The sequence below is a fragment of the Phalangium opilio genome, unplaced genomic scaffold (genome assembly GCF_054372755.1).
Source record: "Phalangium opilio isolate 3A_F unplaced genomic scaffold, DU_Popi_V2 ptg000390l_1, whole genome shotgun sequence".
Taxonomy (NCBI): Eukaryota; Metazoa; Arthropoda; class Arachnida; order Opiliones; family Phalangiidae; genus Phalangium; species Phalangium opilio.
Genome location: NW_028324234.1, coordinates 696604 through 717210, shown reverse-complemented (window position 1 = coordinate 717210; position 20607 = coordinate 696604). Strand labels below are relative to the sequence as shown.

Here is a 20607-nt window from a genome sequence, read left to right as displayed (position 1 = left end):
ATCTAGATGTAAAATCTTCCAAGCATTACGCGAGAAAAATAACGCGAAATTTTCAAACTTTTGTGCACATTAACTGTTGATTTTCACCAACATAGGCCTACATTTTCGTATGAATGTTTCATTCAGACTTACCATTAACTTCGCAATGAAGACCAGACGCTATTGGACTCTCATTCTCTAGAGACGTCGATTAATTGGAATCCTTGCCCGTTCTCGTTCTTTTGTAGCTGGACATTCTTACGAAGCCTGTTGTAAGTAAAGTTTTAACATCGCTAGTATTTGTTTCAGGTGAAATGCCCCGTAACTTACTCGAATTCAGAGCATTTAGTTGTTAATAAGTCTGGATCTTTAGCACTCCATTTTTCACATAAAGCAGAGATTTTATTTGAACAAACTGGTTTTCCTTTTAAATAGTGGCAAAAGGTTACGGCTTGAAGCATCGTCATTGTCTTCGAAGGATCGAAATTGCCTGAAGAAGATTCGCAAAACCTAATTAATTCTTATTGGTCTTCACCAAAACTAACTAATTCACGTTAAAATTAAACTAATCACTTGTTGAGATAATTGTTGGATCTGCTAAGAAGGCTAAAATTTACAAGAAATCAAATTAAATCGTTCGAAGTTGAACAGGAAAAAGAAACTTACTTTCACAACACCATCGTAGAGTCATGCAAAACCCATGAAATCTATAAATCGCATCGCCTTTAGTATATAAGGATAAAGATGCCTAAACTTTCAACAAGAAGTTCTGAACCGATGAAGGTAGGCGTTCAGTTTTCAGCTGGATAATAAACCTCAGGCCAAAATAAATTAGGACAATTTTATTTACATACGCTTTTGATTAAGATAAGCCAACGAACATTAAAATACACTCTAGTAACCTTAATTAATAATTCTTCGTATATAAGACTAAACCACTCAAATAATAAAAAATACCAAGTAAATCTGTCTTTTTTAATCATAATAATTATAAACCTAACTTTAATCAAAAAGGTAGATAAAATCCTCTACATCATTAACCTTCGCGATACGATAGATCTCGTACAAACAAAATAAATTAATTAGTTAGTTAATAGAGACCAAAAATAAATTACCCAAATGAGTTTTAATACCTGTTCTACAAGTTTATTTGTAAAGTTGCCCCTATAATACAAACATCACAATGTTATGGTCACTTCCTTGCTCAACACAAAATACAAAGTGAAAAATGGTTCAGTTTTTGTACGTATTGTTAAGTTCATACTGTCCTAAATTAAAACACATTCGTTTAAAATATCTTATAAACTTATGTAGACAATGGCACCATTGGAATTGATTATACCACACTAGAATCAGTTGTCTCGTTATCATTACGTCTAAGTACATCTGGTAAGTTAACGAAACCCACCCCGTTAGACCCGACACTCTGCTGGGATCCGCGACTCTCATTGTTGAGATCATAAGATCGACTTCGAGACAAGCTTTTGTTAATGGTTGTTCCGATACCCCTTAGAATCAAAATCGGGGTTTCCGCGCAGAAAGTACTTGTGGTTTGGATGCTAGCACGCCTACTTGAACCGATGTCCGATGTTGGGGCGGTACGAGGATTAGAAGTACTCTGAAACAATCAGGATTCAATCAGATTTCTTCACTTTGGGACATCGGCCATCAATAACAACTTACTTGACTTACTGATCTTGGTTTTGGTTTCGGTTTTATTCGTTTACAAAGGTTCATTATTGTCCATTGAATTAGATCTACAATTTTTTTGTTCATGGCCACTTGAACCACAAAGATAGCTAATCCCTGTAATATAGTTATAAGAAAAAAACTAAGTGTAGTCAGTCAATTCTCGCTTGTCGTTCTCAAACTAGCTATCAGTAAGTTTTTAGCATTACGTACTAGTGTCATACTTATGAAACATTTCTTATAATCTTACGGTTACACTTACCTGAAGTGAATTCAGAATCGTAAATATGTAAGCTCCGGTCAAAGAGGAATCCTTCCAGAAGAGAAACCCGAAACTCCATGTTAATCCCAGCAAAGAAATTAGGGTTAACGCGCCATAAATCCATTTTCTATATTTATATATATTAAATTGCCATCGTGACCTCTAAATAACCTTGAATGAAAACTTATAAATACCTAGCGGCTTTCTTATTGTCAGTGGCTTTCTTAGAAACCACAACAGCCGTCCATAAGGTATAAAATAAGGCTATGAAGTTAATCTACAATAAATTTGAATTATTAAGACTTGATTAGGCTTAGCGAACAATGGCGAACCATACCGTAATTATCACTAAAACAGGACCAGTGAAACTCCATATCATACCATTATCGACTGATAACCAACAACTGCGAAATATCATGTCTTTAGGTCAAGGGTCAATGATTAGGCCTAATTCTTAATAATTAAAAAAAAACATACTGTTTGTTGGTACCATAACTCTTAGGGTTGATAGCAGCACTAATACCGACAATAACTAAAGGCATACCTTGGAAATCAAAGTATTGAAGTCAACTTCCGGAAGTTTATATAAACAATAAACTTACCATATCCGCACAAGTAATACCTTTCGGTAAAGGGTCTACGTGGTTGAAAAACAACACACAACAGAATATAAATATAAACAGACTCGAGGAACATCCAGAAGAACGCGGCCAAGAAAAAATAGTGCATCAAACCAGCGATAATTGAACATAAAACCTACGACGCAGATAAAACATTTACGCTTCAGTATTCATAAATTTATCGGGATTTAGGACCTACTATGTTTTGTGTACGATCCAATCCAACCAACAGTATAATTTCTGATATCAGTAGACATATTGACAGGTTACGATGTATCATGTTGCGAATGCACCATAACTGCTTAAAGAAAGTGGTCAATAGAATGCAAATGGCCAAGGCAACAATGGACACGACGCAGCCAACAAACGTGATGACCTTTAGGTTCATTATGTTTGACTCGGACATCCCGTCCAAAACCCCGTGTACGTCCATCAAGACGGCAAAATTGGTCAAGTGGTCGCATGCGCAAGTAGTGTGGGTCAAGTTACTGTCCACTATCGAGCAGCCTTCTATGTCCCAGTTTTTAATGTGAAAATTCCAGAATGTGCAAACGGGATTTTCGGATGATAGGTTTTTGTGAGTCACTATGAATATGACGTTTTTTGATAATTGTATCGAGATGGTTTCATTTTCCACCAAGTTGATGTTTAAAACAGCACTGTTGACCTTTGTCCGGTCAGTGTGATTCGGCAATGAACTATAACAAGCATACGCCTTTGCACTTTACCAAGATTCCAAGAGCCCTAACCAGAACTTACCTTCCATGACGTGCTAGTAAAACCTCTTGCATATTTTGTAAACTAGTGAACAATACAAAAGTGGAATTCGAACCATCCATTCTTTGTATATCATTCTCAAACCCGGATTTTAAGGTTAGAGTCGATTCTCGGTTCGTGGCTACGTCCAATGGTAGCACCAGGTCTTGGTCTTCATACCAACCCTTTTCGTGTTTGATAGCTTGCAACAAAACTTTACCCTTGATGACTGTACGAGTAGATTCTGATGTGTCATTCATAGCGTGTATTAATGCAAATCCAACGGAATTGAAGGTTTCCAGTAAAGATTCAGCGGTTGTCACTCTGTCTTTCTAAAAAAGGAATAAAATCTGAATATATCATTAAGGCCTAGCCTAAAGGTACGTGAAAATACCTCTTGTAAATCAGTCCACTTCTCCGTTGAGTTTAAGAATGTGTTCATAGTATCAGTTACCGAATTCGTAACATTTTCAACTACATCCAACCATTCGTTCGAAGTTAAGTTACCATCTTTGATCAATAAGGATGTTACATTTTTCATGACGTCCGTAATTGAGATGATGTCCCCGCCAGTGTTAGCTTGGGAGGCAGCGTTTAAGAATGTACTGTACATTCCTGTTACATCCGACGTATTTAGCTTAGTTATAAAAATAAAATGTATTTCGATGGTTTTTTAAGCTTTGGTTTTTCTTTCTCATACCGAGTTAAGTAACTTGTCAACGGATTTAGATCGGCAGCCGCTCAAATCCGGCATCCTTGGAATCCATTTACCATTGGCACTGTCGCAAAACCACACAGCGTTGCCTATATCATCTCCTGGACACTTCTGCACCACTTTACCTTCGCAATTATATTTCCAAGTCAGACCACGTGATGTTCTTTCCTTGCAACATATAATTTTCGTGGTTTTGTCGAACATCGGTTGTTCTTTGAATTCAGTTGTAAGGGACACTGTGGTACTCTGAAAGTTGACGTTTAACGTACTTTCAGTCGTACCTGAAGACTTTTCAATCATTATCGGAGTTGTTTCTTCTAGAGATTCGAAAGTAATTGAAATGAATATTGAGACACGTACAAATTTTATGTTATAGACCACTAACTTTGCTGAATGACGCAATAAAATTGTCTACTATAGTTATATTGGTAGACATACGTGAAGGAACTTAATTCTAAAGACCTCTGTAAAAAAAGTATAGTGGATGGTGACATTGGCCTAAAGTACAGTACACCAATGAATTAGAAATATAATTAAATTCAAATAATAATTATTAAGCTTACCCAATCGTGTCGCATTTCGATCCACTTGTCCACAACCAAATAAAATAACCTTCAAAATCGGAAAATATTCTTTCAGTATCACGTTCGCTTAAGCAAGCTAATTGTCCTCCATCGTATTTTGAGGTACAATAATCTCTAGCATCTTCCCACGAAAGTAAATCGTGCATCAAGAAAAGATCTCTTGGTGCAATCTTCGGTGGCTTTTCTCCTAAATCTAGAGTTTAACAAATTGAGCGAAAATATACCATTAACACAGAATATATCTAGATTTTTAATCTTCCAAGCATAGCGCGTGAAAAACAATGCGAATTTTTCAATTTTCACGTTCAAATAAAGGTTTTACGGCGCACTTTTGAACACATTAACTGTTGATTTTCACTTTCGTTTGAATGTTTCATTCAGTCTTACCATTAACTTCGCAGTGAAGAAAAGACGGTTTCATACTCTCATTCTTTAGAAAGATGTCGGTTATATGGAATCCTTGCCCGTTCTCGTTCTTTTGTAGCTGGACATTCCTACTAAGCCTGTTGTAAGTAAAGGTTTGACATCACTAGCAATTTTTTCAGGTGAAAAGCCCATAACTTACTTGAATTCAGAGCAATTATTTCTTAAGGAGTAAAAAGTTTCAGAAGTAATTTTTTCACAGCGATAATCAGACAATCCATTTGAACAAACTGGTTTTCCTTTTAAATAGAGGCAATAGGTTACGGCTTGATACATCGTCATTGCCTGCGAAGGATCGATATTGCCTGAAGAAGTAAGATTCGCAGAAACTAATCAATTCACATTGGTCTTCACGTTAAAATTAAATTAATCTCATTGTACTTTACTTGTAGAGATAATTTTTGGATCTCTTATTAAGAAGGCTAAAATTTACAAGAAATCAAATAAAACTTGTTCAAAGTAGAATAGGAAAAAACATTACTTTCACAACACCATCGTAAAACCAAGCAAATCCCTGCCCACCCTACCATCGCCATTAATTACCAGCATAAAGATGCCTGAACTTTCAACAAGTAAGTTCTGAACCGATGAGAGAACGTTTTCAGTTTGCAACTGGATAATAAACCTCGGGCCAAAATCCATTAGGAAAAGGCAAACTGAAGTATTTACATATGCTTTTCATTAAGATACGCTAACGAACATTAAAATACACTCGAGTAACCTTAATAAAACTAAACCACTCAAATAAATTAAAAACACCAAGTAAATCTGCCTTTTTTAATCATAATAATTATAACCCTTAAGTTCTTTAATCAAATAGGTAAATGAAATCCTCTACATCATTAACCTTCGCGATACGACAGATCTCGTAAAAACAAAGTAAATTAACTAGTTAATTAATAGAGACCAAAAATAAAATACCCATACCTGTTCTACAAGTTTATTTGTAAAGTTGCCCCTATAATACAAACATCACAATGTTATGGTCACTTCCTTGCTCAACACAAAATACAAAGTGAAAAACTCAGACCACCTATCCATGGGTAGGTGGTCTGAGTTCATACTAAGCGAATTAATTGGCGCGTTGGAGTAAATCGCGGTATATCCTACTTGCCCTATATACCCATATATATAGCAAAACCTAAAATATGTCTGCTATTAAGCATAAAAATTTACATTTCCTCAACAGAAAATAATATTTACTAATTAAATTTCCTGAAAACATTGGTCAACGTTGCGAATAGGCTTAAAATTGTCAATTTTCCCCCTCCGAGAGGTTTACCCGTACCCGCATGGTTCACGTTGTGGTTAGGGTGAGAATTTTAAAATTTTCCATATTCCTATGAGTTCATGTTGCCAGACGATAGTGGTGTAATCAATTCTAGTTTATGTTTCGGTATTGGTTGAATTATACTTGGACCTTATTTGCATTTTAAACCAAAGTAAATGGCGAAAACTGTAATTGACTCTGTCCTTATAGGGGATCACGTGAATCGTTACATTGGAAAACTTTACTAGCCTGAGTTTCGTAATTTTCAAATACACCACCACGATTTGAGAGTCAATTGTAGTTCTCAACTAAGAAAGAGCGTTCCATCCATTGTTCACGTTTGTCATTTTCCAAATTTCGCCATTATACTTTGCACTTATCAAATTATTAAGAGACTTTGCCGTGATTCGAACTGATGAGCGCCTTTACGAAGAAATGAACTGATAAGAGAATAAAAATATATTGTTAAAAAGAAGAGAGAACTTTATGGCAATTAAAAACAAGTACTTTATTTAGGTGTAAGTTGCCTATTAAAATACATTAAGATGAGAGCTTTCGGCTCGCGAGCCTTCATCAGTCATACTAAAATCTAACGCGCGTGACACTTACGAGGTAACCTCGGTTTTTAAAAAATCATATCACGCCCTCTCTTGAACAAAATGCCTGTCGTCTATGACTCCCCAATATTTTGCTTCAGCACAACCTTGATTTAAATTTAATATCCCTGATTTTTTAATAAATATACCCTCAATAAATTTTCTTTTTCGCCAATTTTTTTCCCGATATAAAACTTTCGGATATTTAAAATCCATTATGTGACCTTTCGACTCCCAAACATGAACCGCTATGCCGTTTTCTTTATCACAATTTTTAATGCATTGCTTATGCCCTGAGAACCTATTTTTTAACGTTTGTTGTGTTTCACCAACATACGTTTCGCCGCATGTTTCACATTTTACTTGGTAAACGACGCAGCGATTATCCAATAGGTTAATATCTCTTTTAGGCCTATTTTTAACTAAGTGATAGTTTAAATTTTGTCCACCTATATTTAATAATTTAACGTTGAATTTATTTTTTAATAATCTACCTAATTTTTCACTAATTCCCCTAATGTACGGAAGCGCTAAACATGGTTGAGAGTCTCTAGGTGGACAAAATTTAAACTATCACTTAGTTAAAAATAGGCCTAAAAGAGATATTAACCTATTGGATAATCGCTGCGTCGTTTACCAAGTAAAATGTGAAACATGCGGCGAAACGTATGTTGGTGAAACACAACAAACGTTAAAAAATAGGTTCTCAGGGCATAAGCAATGCATTAAAAATTGTGATAAAGAAAACGGCATAGCGGTTCATGTTTGGGAGTCGAAAGGTCACATAATGGATTTTAAATATCCGAAAGTTTTATATCGGGAAAAAAATTGGCGAAAAAGAAAATTTATTGAGGGTATATTTATTAAAAAATCAGGGATATTAAATTTAAATCAAGGTTGTGCTGAAGCAAAATATTGGGGAGTCATAGACGACAGGCATTTTGTTCAAGAGAGGGCGTGATATGATTTTTTAAAAACCGAGGTTACCTCGTAAGTGTCACGCGCGTTAGATTAATGTATTTTAATAGGCAACTTACACCTAAATAAAGTACTTGTTTTTAATTGCCATAAAGTTCTCTCTTCTTTTTAACAATATATTTTTATTAACTTATACTATGGCTTCGAAAAAGTTTAACATTGATAAGAGAATCTTCCATGTTAACAAACTCCTAGCATATATTCCCTCTTTCTCCCTCTACAAATTCCCCTACCGACCATGTGGTCGAAGAAAATATGGCGCCAATTGGACAATAAACTTCCTTGGGTTTTTTCTCGACGACCACTTTTGCAGAAATTCAACATAGCGTCCCTGAATTGAACTAATCTGGGCACAAAAGTCTCGCTAGGTTTTGAAAAAGGCGAAATAGGATGCAGTGATACATGTTCATCACATAGTATCAGGAATGTATGGAAGGGTTGGAATGGCTAAGGTCAAATACAAATCGGCGTGAAATGATCTTGGAAACAACTGGCGTGGCTTAATTTACGCTAGTGACGTCATAGCCTGACGTAAAAATCGTATTTACCACTTAAATTATTTTCATTCATTCATTGGCTGCCAAAAAAACTTGTTTGCTATAATTCTCCACCCTCTACCCTAGGTCCTCTGGCTAGGATGAGAGAATCGAATATGAACGCGAACGGCGGCGAATCAGCGCATTTAACTTTAAAAAATCTAAAAGCTCGCTTCTGCCATACCTTTTTTAACAAGTCATGACATTTTTCGCCTTCGGTAGACAGTTAAACAGACGTAGGGGGAGGAGCTACACTTCTCAAAATAAAAAAGGATTCGCCTTATGTTTCCACTATCAAGGGTACAACGAGAGCCCCCTTAGCCATTCCAGCCCCTCCATACATTCCTGATAGTATTAATACACTTAAGGCCAAAGGCTGGATGTGAGAAACGCTTGGAGACGTTATTTACCTTTCTCCTTCAGGACCCTTGTACTGATTTTAGAATAAATACACCCGCATTGATTTTACCGCTATTTTGGAGGCACTTAGAGCGTCTTTGGTACGATAATTTGGTAACATGGTGTCAAGTGGTCAATGGTTCCCTTCGGTGTTTCCCCGCCGAAAAGTCTGACGCCAAGTTTGAGGACGCCATCTTGGTGTCAGGCGTCAACTGAGCGTCAATGGCATGATAGTTTCTTTTCTATACTACTTGAAAACCAGTAAAAATTAATCAAAATCTATTTTGGGCCCTGCAAAAAAGAATTTGTTAGTAAAAATTGTAAAAAAGAAAGTTGAAAAGCCGGGAGTGTGGCGAACTCCTGTAAGCCAAGCTTATGGGCGGCAAAGTTTGAGGGAATAAGACACATGTCGGCGATCCTACCCTATAGGTGCCGACTGACCCGTGTCCGAAGGAGGTCACTTGACCCCCTAACGCCTTGTTGCCATCTTTTTAAATGGCGGCCAGAAATTTAAAAACTCTTCTTTATGGAATGATGTCCGCGTGAATAGTAATAAAAAATGTCCCGACGGGCTGACGGGCAACGCCGAGTGTCTTCGCTCCTGCGGTGCTCCAAAAATATTAGTCATCAGTAAAATCTATCCATTCTTTACACCATTTTGATGGAAGTTCTTAGTGCATGCGAGCGACTTCGCGGGTAAAAGCTAGTATCAATCATATCAAAAGTGGATGAGGGGAAAAGTATGAAAATGGCCATAGAGACCGTGTTAAAAAGCGCGGGCATCAAAGTTTCGCCTATAACTATTTAGTTTACTAGTGAGTAATGGACTTGGAAACTCGTGACTGAAAGTAGTTCAGACATTTATACTCCTTGGTTTAACCTTCGGCGTTGAAGCGATTTCAAAACAAAATGGAGACGATAGTAACCTCAGTTGATTTCTCATCACAATATGCACCAGAAACATAAAAAATTGGCAAAAACAATTGTGAAATACAATGCATTACTGTAAAGTGGGAATTTATGCATTTTCCAGGAAATAGTGACCACAATGATAAAGTTAAAAAGAGAAAATTAGAAGAGAATCCAAACGAGCCTTTAATAATAAAGACAAAACCAATTCTCTCTTAATCCTGGCGGAGCCTCCGGGATGAACTAGGCCCATGCGTGTGGCGAAGCGAGAATATTTTTTTTAACTAATTTAGTTCGCCGTGTTTTCCCGTTTGGGGGCGCTGATACGACCGAAAAATAAACAAAGTTCAACCCCGTGACCCTGTCGACTGCTTAAGTATTTGGGCCAAGGTCGCGGATTGTAAGTATACGTTTTTATAACTCTTACTGAATTATTTTAATTGAAATAATTTATTTTGTTGTCATCAATACCATCTAACCGAAAGATTCAGTAACAAGTTGGGAAAACCAAAATATTACCTCTCCGTGTCAAGAGGTCTACTACTACAAACGTATTTACCTAGATATGGAATTATTTCACTTTTTTGAAGTAAAAATTTACGAAATATTGAAGCAGTATTCCAAACATAGCGAATGTACAGTAAAGCAGACGACATTTTACATCCAATAAGGAAAAATCTTGGACACATGGAAATCAGTCAATGGGGAAAAGAACAGGAAATGAAGTCTACGCATCAGCTGTTTACCCTATATTCTGAAAGCTACATTCACAACTGGTTTGCAGTGTAAACACTATCGTCTCGTCTCACCTCAACAATATTCTTAGTTTGCCAACATGAATGTTAACGTTAAATAACACCAAAGCTAAATTGTAGCTAGACGCACCAATAGTCAATGCGCACCATAAAGAGAATAATAAGTCTGTAGTTACTACCCGTTTACCATTAGCCCTTTTACTAACCTTATTATTTAAGAGTGTATTTAACTTTCGGCTCACTCTGAACCGTTGATGTCTGTTCATTTCAGACATGAAAATCAAAGCCAAGAGTTTACTTCACCTCAGGCCTCAATTATTTACTCTTTGTTTCACTAAGTCTATTGCGGATAACACTTGTTATACGCGCCGGAGTCTAGGTCTTAATTTTCTTCATGAAATCACTAAATCAAGGATTATTCTATATACAGATGTGTTATAGCTTAAGCAATATATAAACAGCCATTTCAAATAACAATATTAAAAAAAATCTTTGTAATATCAAAATGAAACTGAGCTTTAAAGCTACAAAAGTACTAAATGCATCATAATTACGAAAAATACTTCCACATATTCGCTTTATATTATGGAAAAAGGGAATATTATGGTTCTGTATGATTTCTTAACACATCAACACAAGGCTAACTGCTAACGCGACAATGGACGGACACACACAGACAACAAGAGTAACAAGGAGTATAAACCCATTAGTGGAAGCAGTATTTTTTTTCCGAAACAATCTCGCTTATGTTTATCCTCTCTAGACTTCGCTAAAAACGTATTACTACTACGTAAAATATTAATAGACAGGCAAGGATTGATACCATTAAAGAAGGAGCGCAATATTATCCATATTTTCATTTCATATACAGAGAAAAGAAATTATTATGTTTCTGAGAGGAGCTTCCCATTTTGGTTGTTGTTTTGAAAAATATATCACAATACACGGGCCTTGATAGATAGGAGGCAATGAATGAAATATATCGCATGCACGGGCCTTGGCAGATACAGGAGGCGATGATAATCTCTCTCTTTGCACGAGAAGTTTATCTTTAATATTTAAATAAATATAATTATTTTTAATTATTTTAATCTTCAATAATTAACATTAATAATAGTTAAATCGTTTAAAATAAAGTTATACCTATTATCATCTCAAACTTTGCTAATATTGATGTTTAAAGTGAAGGGTACCCCTCTTGCCCACTTTCTTCAAATTTTGGGGTATATATACGATTCTTTTCCATTATAATGGTAAGGAAAAAGCGCAATTGCGAAAACCTTTGGTGGCGATCCCACCCTAGGGAGGCTAGACGTTTCTCGTATCCCTAGCTGATCGCCGCGTATATCCTAAAACCAAACGATGATAATGGAGTAGAAGCCAATGATACAGATTGGTGTCTATGTGGAATAGACGGAAGACCAGTGGATGGTGGTGTTAGAAGCCAATGATACAGATTGGTGTCTATGTGGAGTAGACGGAAGACCAGTGGATGGTGGTGTTTAGGAGCCAGTATGTACAGTCCCTGTCAAAAGTTTCTGGACATTTTCATTTGGCTGCCATTTTGTTCCTATTTGAGCTAGAATAACAAAATAGGACTTTCTAAATAGGTTTACTTCTCAAAATTATTTTAAAATTACAAATGACACTGTGGCGCTAATAGGGCGTTAGCCATAGCGGAAATAGTAAAGCCCCCCGATAATGACGTTACGAAATAATGCTTCAAATGGATCAATAATTCTATCGTTGCACGCGTCTTGTCACGTAGAATCCGAAACTGTTTTCAAATTGTAAATCGGTTCAGAAAATCAAAAGTTATGACAAAATACGTGACGTTCAAAACAATAGCAAATAAGCCTAACGATTATTTATTTGTTCTATATCAACTTAGCTCAGTAGTAAAACATTACGATTAGAAAAACAAGATGTTCCAACCCAAGAATTTTTAGTTCCACACTGACATATGAGAAATGGGAACTTATGAATTAGACTCAGTCTTCGGAAATGGAGGATTATTGGTGGCGGTTTGTAAACGTCTAAATATTTAGAGATTTGGATATGTTTAATGATTTTTTATAATTTCCTAGTTGCTAATACAGTGGGTGGATAATTGGGGATAATTCCTTCGACGGATATTTTACGGCAGACGGCGTTATCTGTTGAATCGCTATTAAAAGTTGGACGAGCCGCGGTATTGAATGATGGACAGTGTTTCAAGAATATACTTTGAGAAAGTTTAAGGAGCAAAATAGGTAGCATGACTAAAATACAGTTGTAACAGAGATAGTTTATGGAGCAATATAGGTGGCATGACTAAAATACAGGTGTAAGTTACAGAGATAGTTCATGGAGCAAAATAGGTGGCATGACTAAAATACAGGGGTAACAGAACTTATTTGACGTTCGGTAATTAATGTTTGGACGCTTGAGAATTGGATGTTGAGAAATGCTCTGAAAGTAATATTGTGGGAATAACATTTCAACGGCAAATTCATGAGGATGGTTGAGAAGACATTGTTCAATTCAAAGTGGATAAGAATGGTTTGAATTATAATAATATATGTATACAAGTTAAATTATTCGCAAGTTCTTATGACATGAAAATATTTTACGACGTGGATAATTTTGACGTAATTCCCGCTTTCTCGGCTTTACTCTGCAAGTTTTCTTATTCCCAGCACATTTTAAACGTGATAACTATCCCTTTAAACTTTACTTAAGAATTTGTTTTTTTGAAAATTATGGCTGTTTTTGGAACATAGAGCAAAAAAGAGAGAGAGGCCCTACAAACGATACAAAACACAGCGTTTGCAATTGTGTCGTGTTTCAGCGTATGAAGGTTGCTCTATATATTTTTTAGCTTAGAGTAGAGCAGTTTCAATGATCATCGGAAAACAATCAGACTCAATAGCCCATACTTTTCCTGCTATAATATAGTCGGTAATCGCCTTGGTTTGTGACATTGAGAATTTAATATCTCAATTTTACTATCGTTAATTTGGCAAAAAACTAAATTGAGTCTGCTTCCACTATTAACCTTGACTATTTCCCCTAAAATAATTTGATATTATTCTTTTGTAGTTTAAAGTTTACGTTTCATAATCTATATGGATAGAGGGACACTTAGATTTACACAATAATCTAAGACGCCATGATTTACACAATACTCTAAGACGCCATGGATTTTTTACTTGAAATGAGAAATTTAACGGGCGCCCATGTATAGAGTTAAATACCATTTTCTTGCCCTGTCAAAGGTTGAAGCTTCTACAAGGTTGTTCGGTTAGAAATTTTATTTTATTTAAGTATTTTATTCGCAGATGATGTTTTACTGAAATTATATCATGAATATTTAGAAAAGAATTCATCTTGAATATTTAGAATAATAAAATCCATCTTCAATGTTTTCAAAACAATAACCTTTAGTATTTACAGAGTAGCAAAAAAAACTACCGGTGTTGCCCATCGAGATATATTATTGCATTTCAGGCCGCCATTTTTAACGAAGGTGGAAAATTGAGCTTCAAAAGACATGAAGTCAGTCTTACGGATGTTGGGAACCAGTGTTTTAAATGTTATAGCTTTGGTTGAAACACGTAGACGCCGCCATTTTTCAAGATGATGTGGAATAGAAGAAACCTAAGAGCTCGCCTACTGCATTTGAGTACCGTCCCTGCAAAATTTCATACCTCTGATAAAGGAGTTTGGACTCGGAGTAGATTATCAGTCAAATTGTAACTATAGATGTTAAGCATACAAGCTACTGAGCTTTACGTAGGTGTCCTTGTGAATTAAATTAAAATTTCGAGTTTAAATTAAACTTGTTGTCTTAGATTAGTGGTGTCTTCGAAGTTTGAGTAATTAATGGTTTAGAGAACACTTAAGGACACGGGTTCGATTTGTTGGTTTATTTTTTATTGTTTCCGGTTGTAGTATACTTTTGATGGTTATTTACTTTTGCGAAAAACGCGATAGAGGTTTGTGTGTAGTTCAATGTCGACATTTCCGTTATTGGAAGTAATTAGGTTTTAAATAAGATCACAGGACAACTTGTGCAATGAACTTTAAAAGAACTATACGATCATATTTAATTCTTTCTTTATTAAAACTTGAGCAATGAAAAACCAGTTGACTTCGCCAGTTATTATTTCAGTATTTACATGTGTGGACACCATTACACTAAAACCAATAAATACCAGTTAGAAGTAATTCTTACGATATTTATAATACAAGATTTTAAGAAAATTTTAATGAAATCTAATAATAGATCTAAACATACTCTAACAAATTACACAAAACAAATTAAAGTTTTTACATGACGTAAATGCGAAGTTTACGGTGTCATAATGTGACCAATATCCCTGGTTTTCGTAAACCTCCCGAACTCTACTAGGCATTGAATGATGATACGCCTGGAATAGTTCCACGTTCAACTTGAGATCGCGCCAAGAATATTGTATTCAGTCCCCGACAAAAGTTTCTGGACATTTTCATTTGGCTGCCATTTAATTTCTATTTGCACTAGAGCAATAAAATAGGACTTTCTAGATAGATCTGCTTCACGAAATTATTTTGCGCAGAAATATTGCACATTTGCATAATTTGGGTGATAGTAATACCGGAAATGGTAAAGACCCCCGATAATGACATGACGAAATAATGCACCAAATGGGTCGACAATGGGGTCATTGCACGCGTCTTGCCACACAGAATCCAAAACTATTTTCATATTGAAAATCGGTTTAGAAAGTCAAAAGTTATGACCCAAAACGCGACGTCCAAAATGATGAAAAATAAGCCTAACGATTATTTTGTTGTATCAGAATCAACTTAACTCTGTAGTAAAGGAAAAGCGGAGATAAACAAGATGGTCAACCCCTGAAATTCAGAAATATTAAAAGCGATGACTTAACCACGTGACCAGCAAACCTTCAATAATTGGTTCGTGCCAACGGAAAAGAAAAACGCGCCTCGGGAAAATTCGCAAAAATAGAAATAGCACCCACAACGCAAAATCGCGAAATTCGCCAAAAAAAAAGAGGAAAGGTTTTTCCTTTTCCGTAAAATAATGCGAAAAACGCATAAAATTCGCCCAGTGAAAACCGGGTGTTACGCAATAAGGGAAGAGACTAACATGGGAATGAATGTTCAGGGCGGTTTGGAAATTGAGAAATGTTTGAATTACAATTAGAGTTTGCATAAATGGTATTCAGTGAATTAAATATAATACACGAGTTTTGTGATAGGTTAAAAGTGAGAGGATTTTCGAGAAGAAAACGTTTCCAGAATTTTGCATGATGGTATTTGGCGCCTGGGAAAATAAATGTTTGATCGATACTATTTGGGTGGCTTTTCGTTTTATTATTAACACATTTAATTTTCTAAGAAGGAATGGAGAACAGGGTTATTTTGGCGCACGTCATTGTCCACGACCCCCCTTCCCCGCGACGGGGGGGGGGATGAAAGAAGAGGCGAGTCTTATTTTCCTTATAGCGAGTTAGCAACTAAGGCCCATTGGTATTGTTTGCCGTCTCCGTCAGCAGCGTTGGCAAAACATAGTTTAAGTGAGCCATTAAGATAATTTAAACGTTTCATTATGTGTTGAAGGGAGGGGCTCTATACAGGACTTACGAGGTTACCTCCCCCTTTTCAGAGAATTCTTCAGTCAAGGCTACAGAGGCACGTTTACTCACTCTCCATGTCAGCCACTAACAAAGGCACGCCCGGCTGTCACTCGCTATGGCAGCGCCCTAGAGGAAGCTTCTCGTAAATCACGTATACTGGGCTAGGAGTTGGACTTAAGTTTAATTATACATTTGAAGCGTTTAGAGAATAAATGTTTCGAATGCGGAGCAACGTGTATTGAAGGTTGTGAAACTCTTAAGGAATAGATGTTAGAATGGACTTTAATAGACCAATTCGGAAATTACACACAGATAAAATAACACGCAGGGGCGAGGCTGCCATCGGGGTAAACTGCTTCACGCCAAGAAGCACGGCTATATTGGGTCCCGAGCTCACGCCATGCAGGAGGCTATTGCCAACTCGCACTGCCTCTAGCGGAGCTTCTTAGAATCACGAGTTTACCCCGATGGCGGGCTTACCCCTTGAGTGTTGGCTTATGCCAAGGAAATTTCAAATTGGTCTATAATAATGTTTGATCGAATTCCAGTGACATAATATCTGAAATAGATGAAAATCGAAAATGAAGAATATAGAAAAAGTGTTACAAATTATGGGGAATGGTTACAAGGGCCCTTCATTTAATACTACGCGTATGTTTATCAATCTCAGGGATTCTAGATGTAAGAGGGATCAGAAACGAGTGGCTCCGGCAGCGGTGTGCCATGCGCAGTTGAGCCGTGTTTCACCAGCTTTGGATTTGTTTTCAATTTGTCCTTGAAAGGGACCACTAGCCTTCGCCTCTACTAGTTAAAAGACCCCTCTGCCCGAGCCAGATGTTTAACTTTGGTTATATGTCCGCTTCCGATACCTCTTACATGTAGAATCCCTGATGTAATTCAAATTATTGAAGTATGTTTACGGTTATGACTACAATTATTCTTATGACAGAAATATATTTATGTGCTAAAGTTTTCTATACTTTCGAGCTTTATCGGTTTAGTGTTGAATTTGCTTAAATCCTGCACATTTGAAATAGTTTTAACATAAATCGAAAATGTGTGGCCGCTATATTTTCTAAGTATGATGACCGCATTCGAACCAAAACAAAATAATGTTACTTAGCATTGGACATTATAGAAACATAGCTGCATATATTTTATAAATCGGGGTTATTTAACTTGGCATACTTGGAATAAAGAAAAAACAAAAAAATAAATGGGCTTATTGCACAAAACGACGTTTCAATAACGCGACCAATATCCTTGGTTTTCGTAGACATCTCGAATCCTATTAGGCATCGAGTTGTGGTAGGACTGGAATAACTCCACGTTTAATTTTAGATCTCGCCAAGCTTTTTGCACAGCTTCCAGTAATTGTTCTGCATTTCTAACGTTGACATGGTCAACGTTTCGGACCATTTCCGCCCAGAGATTTTCTATCGGGTTCATGTCGCACCCTTTTGAAGGCCAGTTCATAACCTTTACGATACATTAACAGAAATAATGTAATGCTATTGTTAATTAAGCTGTGATAGAACATTTAACATCGGTGATAAGACACTTACCCTAAAACCGTGAGTCGCACTAAGCCTCTCCAGCGCTTCTGTGGCCAATCTTGCCGTATGTATTGGAGCGCGGTCGTGCATGAAGGTAAAGTTTCCGTCGGGGAACCTTTCCAATATGCTGGGCAAAGCGTCGTTTTCCAAGAGTTGGACATATCGTTGGGCATTGTTTCGTCCTTCGATATGAACCAAACATCCGGAATTCACCGCCGATAGCCAACCCCAAACGTTTACGGAAAATCGACCACTGCGTTGAACCTCGATGATGTAGGGCTCTCTGTAGCGCATGCCAACAGGTCTTCTAACCCATATCTTTAAAACGTCAAACATACTTGATTAATGGTGAGCGAGTGTAAAGTAATAAATACTCTAACGATAGGCTTTGTTACTCTATGTCTATCTCCTCATTCAACACACTTCCGAACTAATTAAAATTACCTGGCCATTATGTCCAACGACGAAACTCTTCTCATCCGTAAAGACCACGGTTTCCCACTGCTCCAGTGTCCAATTTAAATGCTCTTGAGCAAATTCGAACCTCGCTTGTCGGTTTGCCGCAGTCAACTTATCTTTTTGGCAAGCGACCCTTCCGTGCAGCCCTTGGCTTGCCAAGGCTCTTCCCACAGTTCTTACACTGGCTTGCAGCTCCAGTTCAGCTCTAACGAGCCTCGCGGTTAAAAAAGGTTGTGCCCTACTCGTCCGACCTATCAGACGGAGGTCTCTGTCCGTTAGGGCCCTTGGTCGTCCGGCTCTCTCCCTATCAGCTCCACCGTTAAATTCATTATTTCTTTGACGATCAATCCATGTAGCCACTGTGGTCGGTGAAACATTTAATTGCCGCGCTATTGCTCTATTGCAAAGACCTTGCTCATGAAGTTCAACAATTTGACGACGAATTAATACTCTATCAGCCATTTTAATTGTTCGGAGAATATGAAAATTAACTGATAAAAAGAGTGGTTTGCGGTCTCTTTTATATAGTAAACTTGGAATAGGTGAAAATATTTTTTCGTCGAGTGGAAGATAAAAATTAGTTTTTGGTTGAAAATAGACATTCTTAAAAACTTAATTTAACGATGGAGGTGATAGGCAAAGAATTGGACGACCAAAGATTTGACCTCCGAGAAGTTTTTTAAGCGTGATACTTGTGAGCAACTTCAAATAAGTTTAAAACCGTAAGATGAACTTTGGTGAGACAGGGTCTTCTTGAACGCTTCGCGTGGCACTTAAGAAACGTGAAGTTTATTTTCTCTAAAAGTCTAAAGAGGCTTCAATTTGGAACAGAGCAGGGTTGTTGATTTTTTTGATTTTTTCAAAAAAACAAAATAATTGATGTTTTTATTTAAATCGGATTTTTTTAATTTTAATTGATTTATTGTCTTTTTATTGAACTACTAGATAGTAAATTACCAACATGAAAAGTCTTGAGTCAAAACTAACCAAAAGGAAAATAATCATGACATTTAAGCAGCTATTGGATATTGTTGCTATTCAAATGCTTGTATAAAAAAACTAGCTTGACCGCTATTTCATTTCTTAGCCTATCCAGCAAGACAAACTGAAGTTCTGGGAAAAACTTAAACTGAAATATAACAACACTATGATTGTTTTTAATTATAGGTCTTTTCTAGTTAAGTTTCTTCTCGAGTTTCTTAACCTACTTCTTGGAATCTTAGAAAACATTTTTTAAAAATAAAAATATATTCTTGATTTTAATCAAATGATTTTTTTAAAAAAAATCGCTTGATTTAAATCAAACAACCCTGGAACAGAGAACACAAATTAGACACTCGAGCAGTTAGTGTAGACTTTACGAATGATAAACGTTTCATCGTCGGACACGATGGCCAGATAATTTTTTAGAGGATGGATGTGCACCAATTTATGCCCATCCACTCGAAAGGCTTAATGTGGTTTAGTAGGGTAAAAGTCTTAAAACGGAAGTTAAAGAATGCCATTTTTTAACACTCAAATAATAGAATTTATATGTTGCCTTTCATAATTTCTCTATTAGGTGATGAAATGATCTTCAAAAAGCTGCGATATCAAATTATGAATGGTTTTAGCATTTTTCAAATATTATAATTTTTATTAAGCGCTATTATTGCTATTTTAGAGGAAACCTTTTCGTATGTAAATGTTGTAATAATATTGTAAAATATAATGTTTACCAAAAGTTCTACCGCTAAAAATGTTAAAAATCAATTTCTATTTATGTAAAAAGGCGGATCTCAGTCTCTTTTTCTTTCCAAGGGTTTTTATCCTACTTCCGGGTGTCATAGGAGCATGGATAAAGAATTCGCGTGAGGAAATTTGTTTTCACGCTATAGGATAGGCAACTCCCCTATTTCTGACGACAGCTTATTCTGTATAATCTGATTCAGCTTGGGTTGTCAGCACGCGCAAAGCTGGGTCTCTATGTAACGTAGCTTTGTGCGTGATGACAAGAGACGAAGAAAATAATGTTTCTCTGGATTTAAAATATCCGCGAGTTTTAGGTCAAATGTATGGGCGGAAATTCTAGTAGGCTTCGAAAAAAGTTGAAGTGCCTCGACTGTCGAGTGTCGACTTCATAGTCGAGCCAGTGACTTTTAAAATTTCAAGTAATACTAATTTAGACTATTAAGAAGGATGTTAGAGTTAGTATTATAAATATTTATTACGTTTCTAAATCTTTTGGGAATCTCAAGAAATAATTTTCGCTATTTTTAATAGCGCAACGTTCCTTGATAATGTTTGAAGGACCCACCAATTGATTACATACGACTATGCATGTATTTGAAACTAAAGCCTACAGGTCCGTGCATTTGAGATAAAAATCTCGCGGACATTTATAATCCTTTTTTTCTTCGTCTCTTGTCAGCACGCCGAAAGCTACATAACATAGAGACCTAGCTTTGCGCGTGCTAACAACCGAAGCTGAAAATAGAGTATATACAGAATAAGCTGC

At 36.4% G+C, this 20607-nt stretch overlaps 1 protein-coding gene across 4 annotated transcripts; it reads right to left on the bottom strand.

Moving 5' to 3' along the window:
* Positions 1 to 936: 936 nt before the first annotated feature.
* Positions 937 to 6840, bottom strand: LOC149594153 (adhesion G protein-coupled receptor L2-like). Of its 4 annotated transcripts, none has more exons than XM_089861370.1 (16): positions 6806 to 6840; positions 5171 to 6738; positions 4993 to 5108; positions 4585 to 4798; positions 4407 to 4519; positions 4007 to 4338; positions 3701 to 3943; positions 3310 to 3638; positions 2750 to 3248; positions 2533 to 2686; positions 2408 to 2474; positions 2268 to 2334; positions 2125 to 2207; positions 1931 to 2057; positions 1663 to 1785; positions 937 to 1597 (listed from the first exon to the last, which is right to left on the bottom strand). In XM_089861370.1, the coding sequence occupies exons 2-16, from the start codon at positions 5308 to 5310 to the stop codon at positions 1316 to 1318; spliced, it is 2889 nt and encodes a 962-aa protein (XP_089717496.1). In that variant the 5' UTR covers positions 5311 to 6738; positions 6806 to 6840; the 3' UTR covers positions 937 to 1315. The 4 variants fall into 4 exon arrangements, with proteins under 4 accessions (XP_089717496.1, XP_089717497.1, XP_089717498.1 ...); XM_089861371.1 differs by having other exon boundaries at positions 5171 to 5333; positions 5415 to 6815; XM_089861372.1 differs by having other exon boundaries at positions 1672 to 1785; positions 5171 to 6817.
* Between the last annotated feature and the right edge of the window lie 13767 nt (positions 6841 to 20607).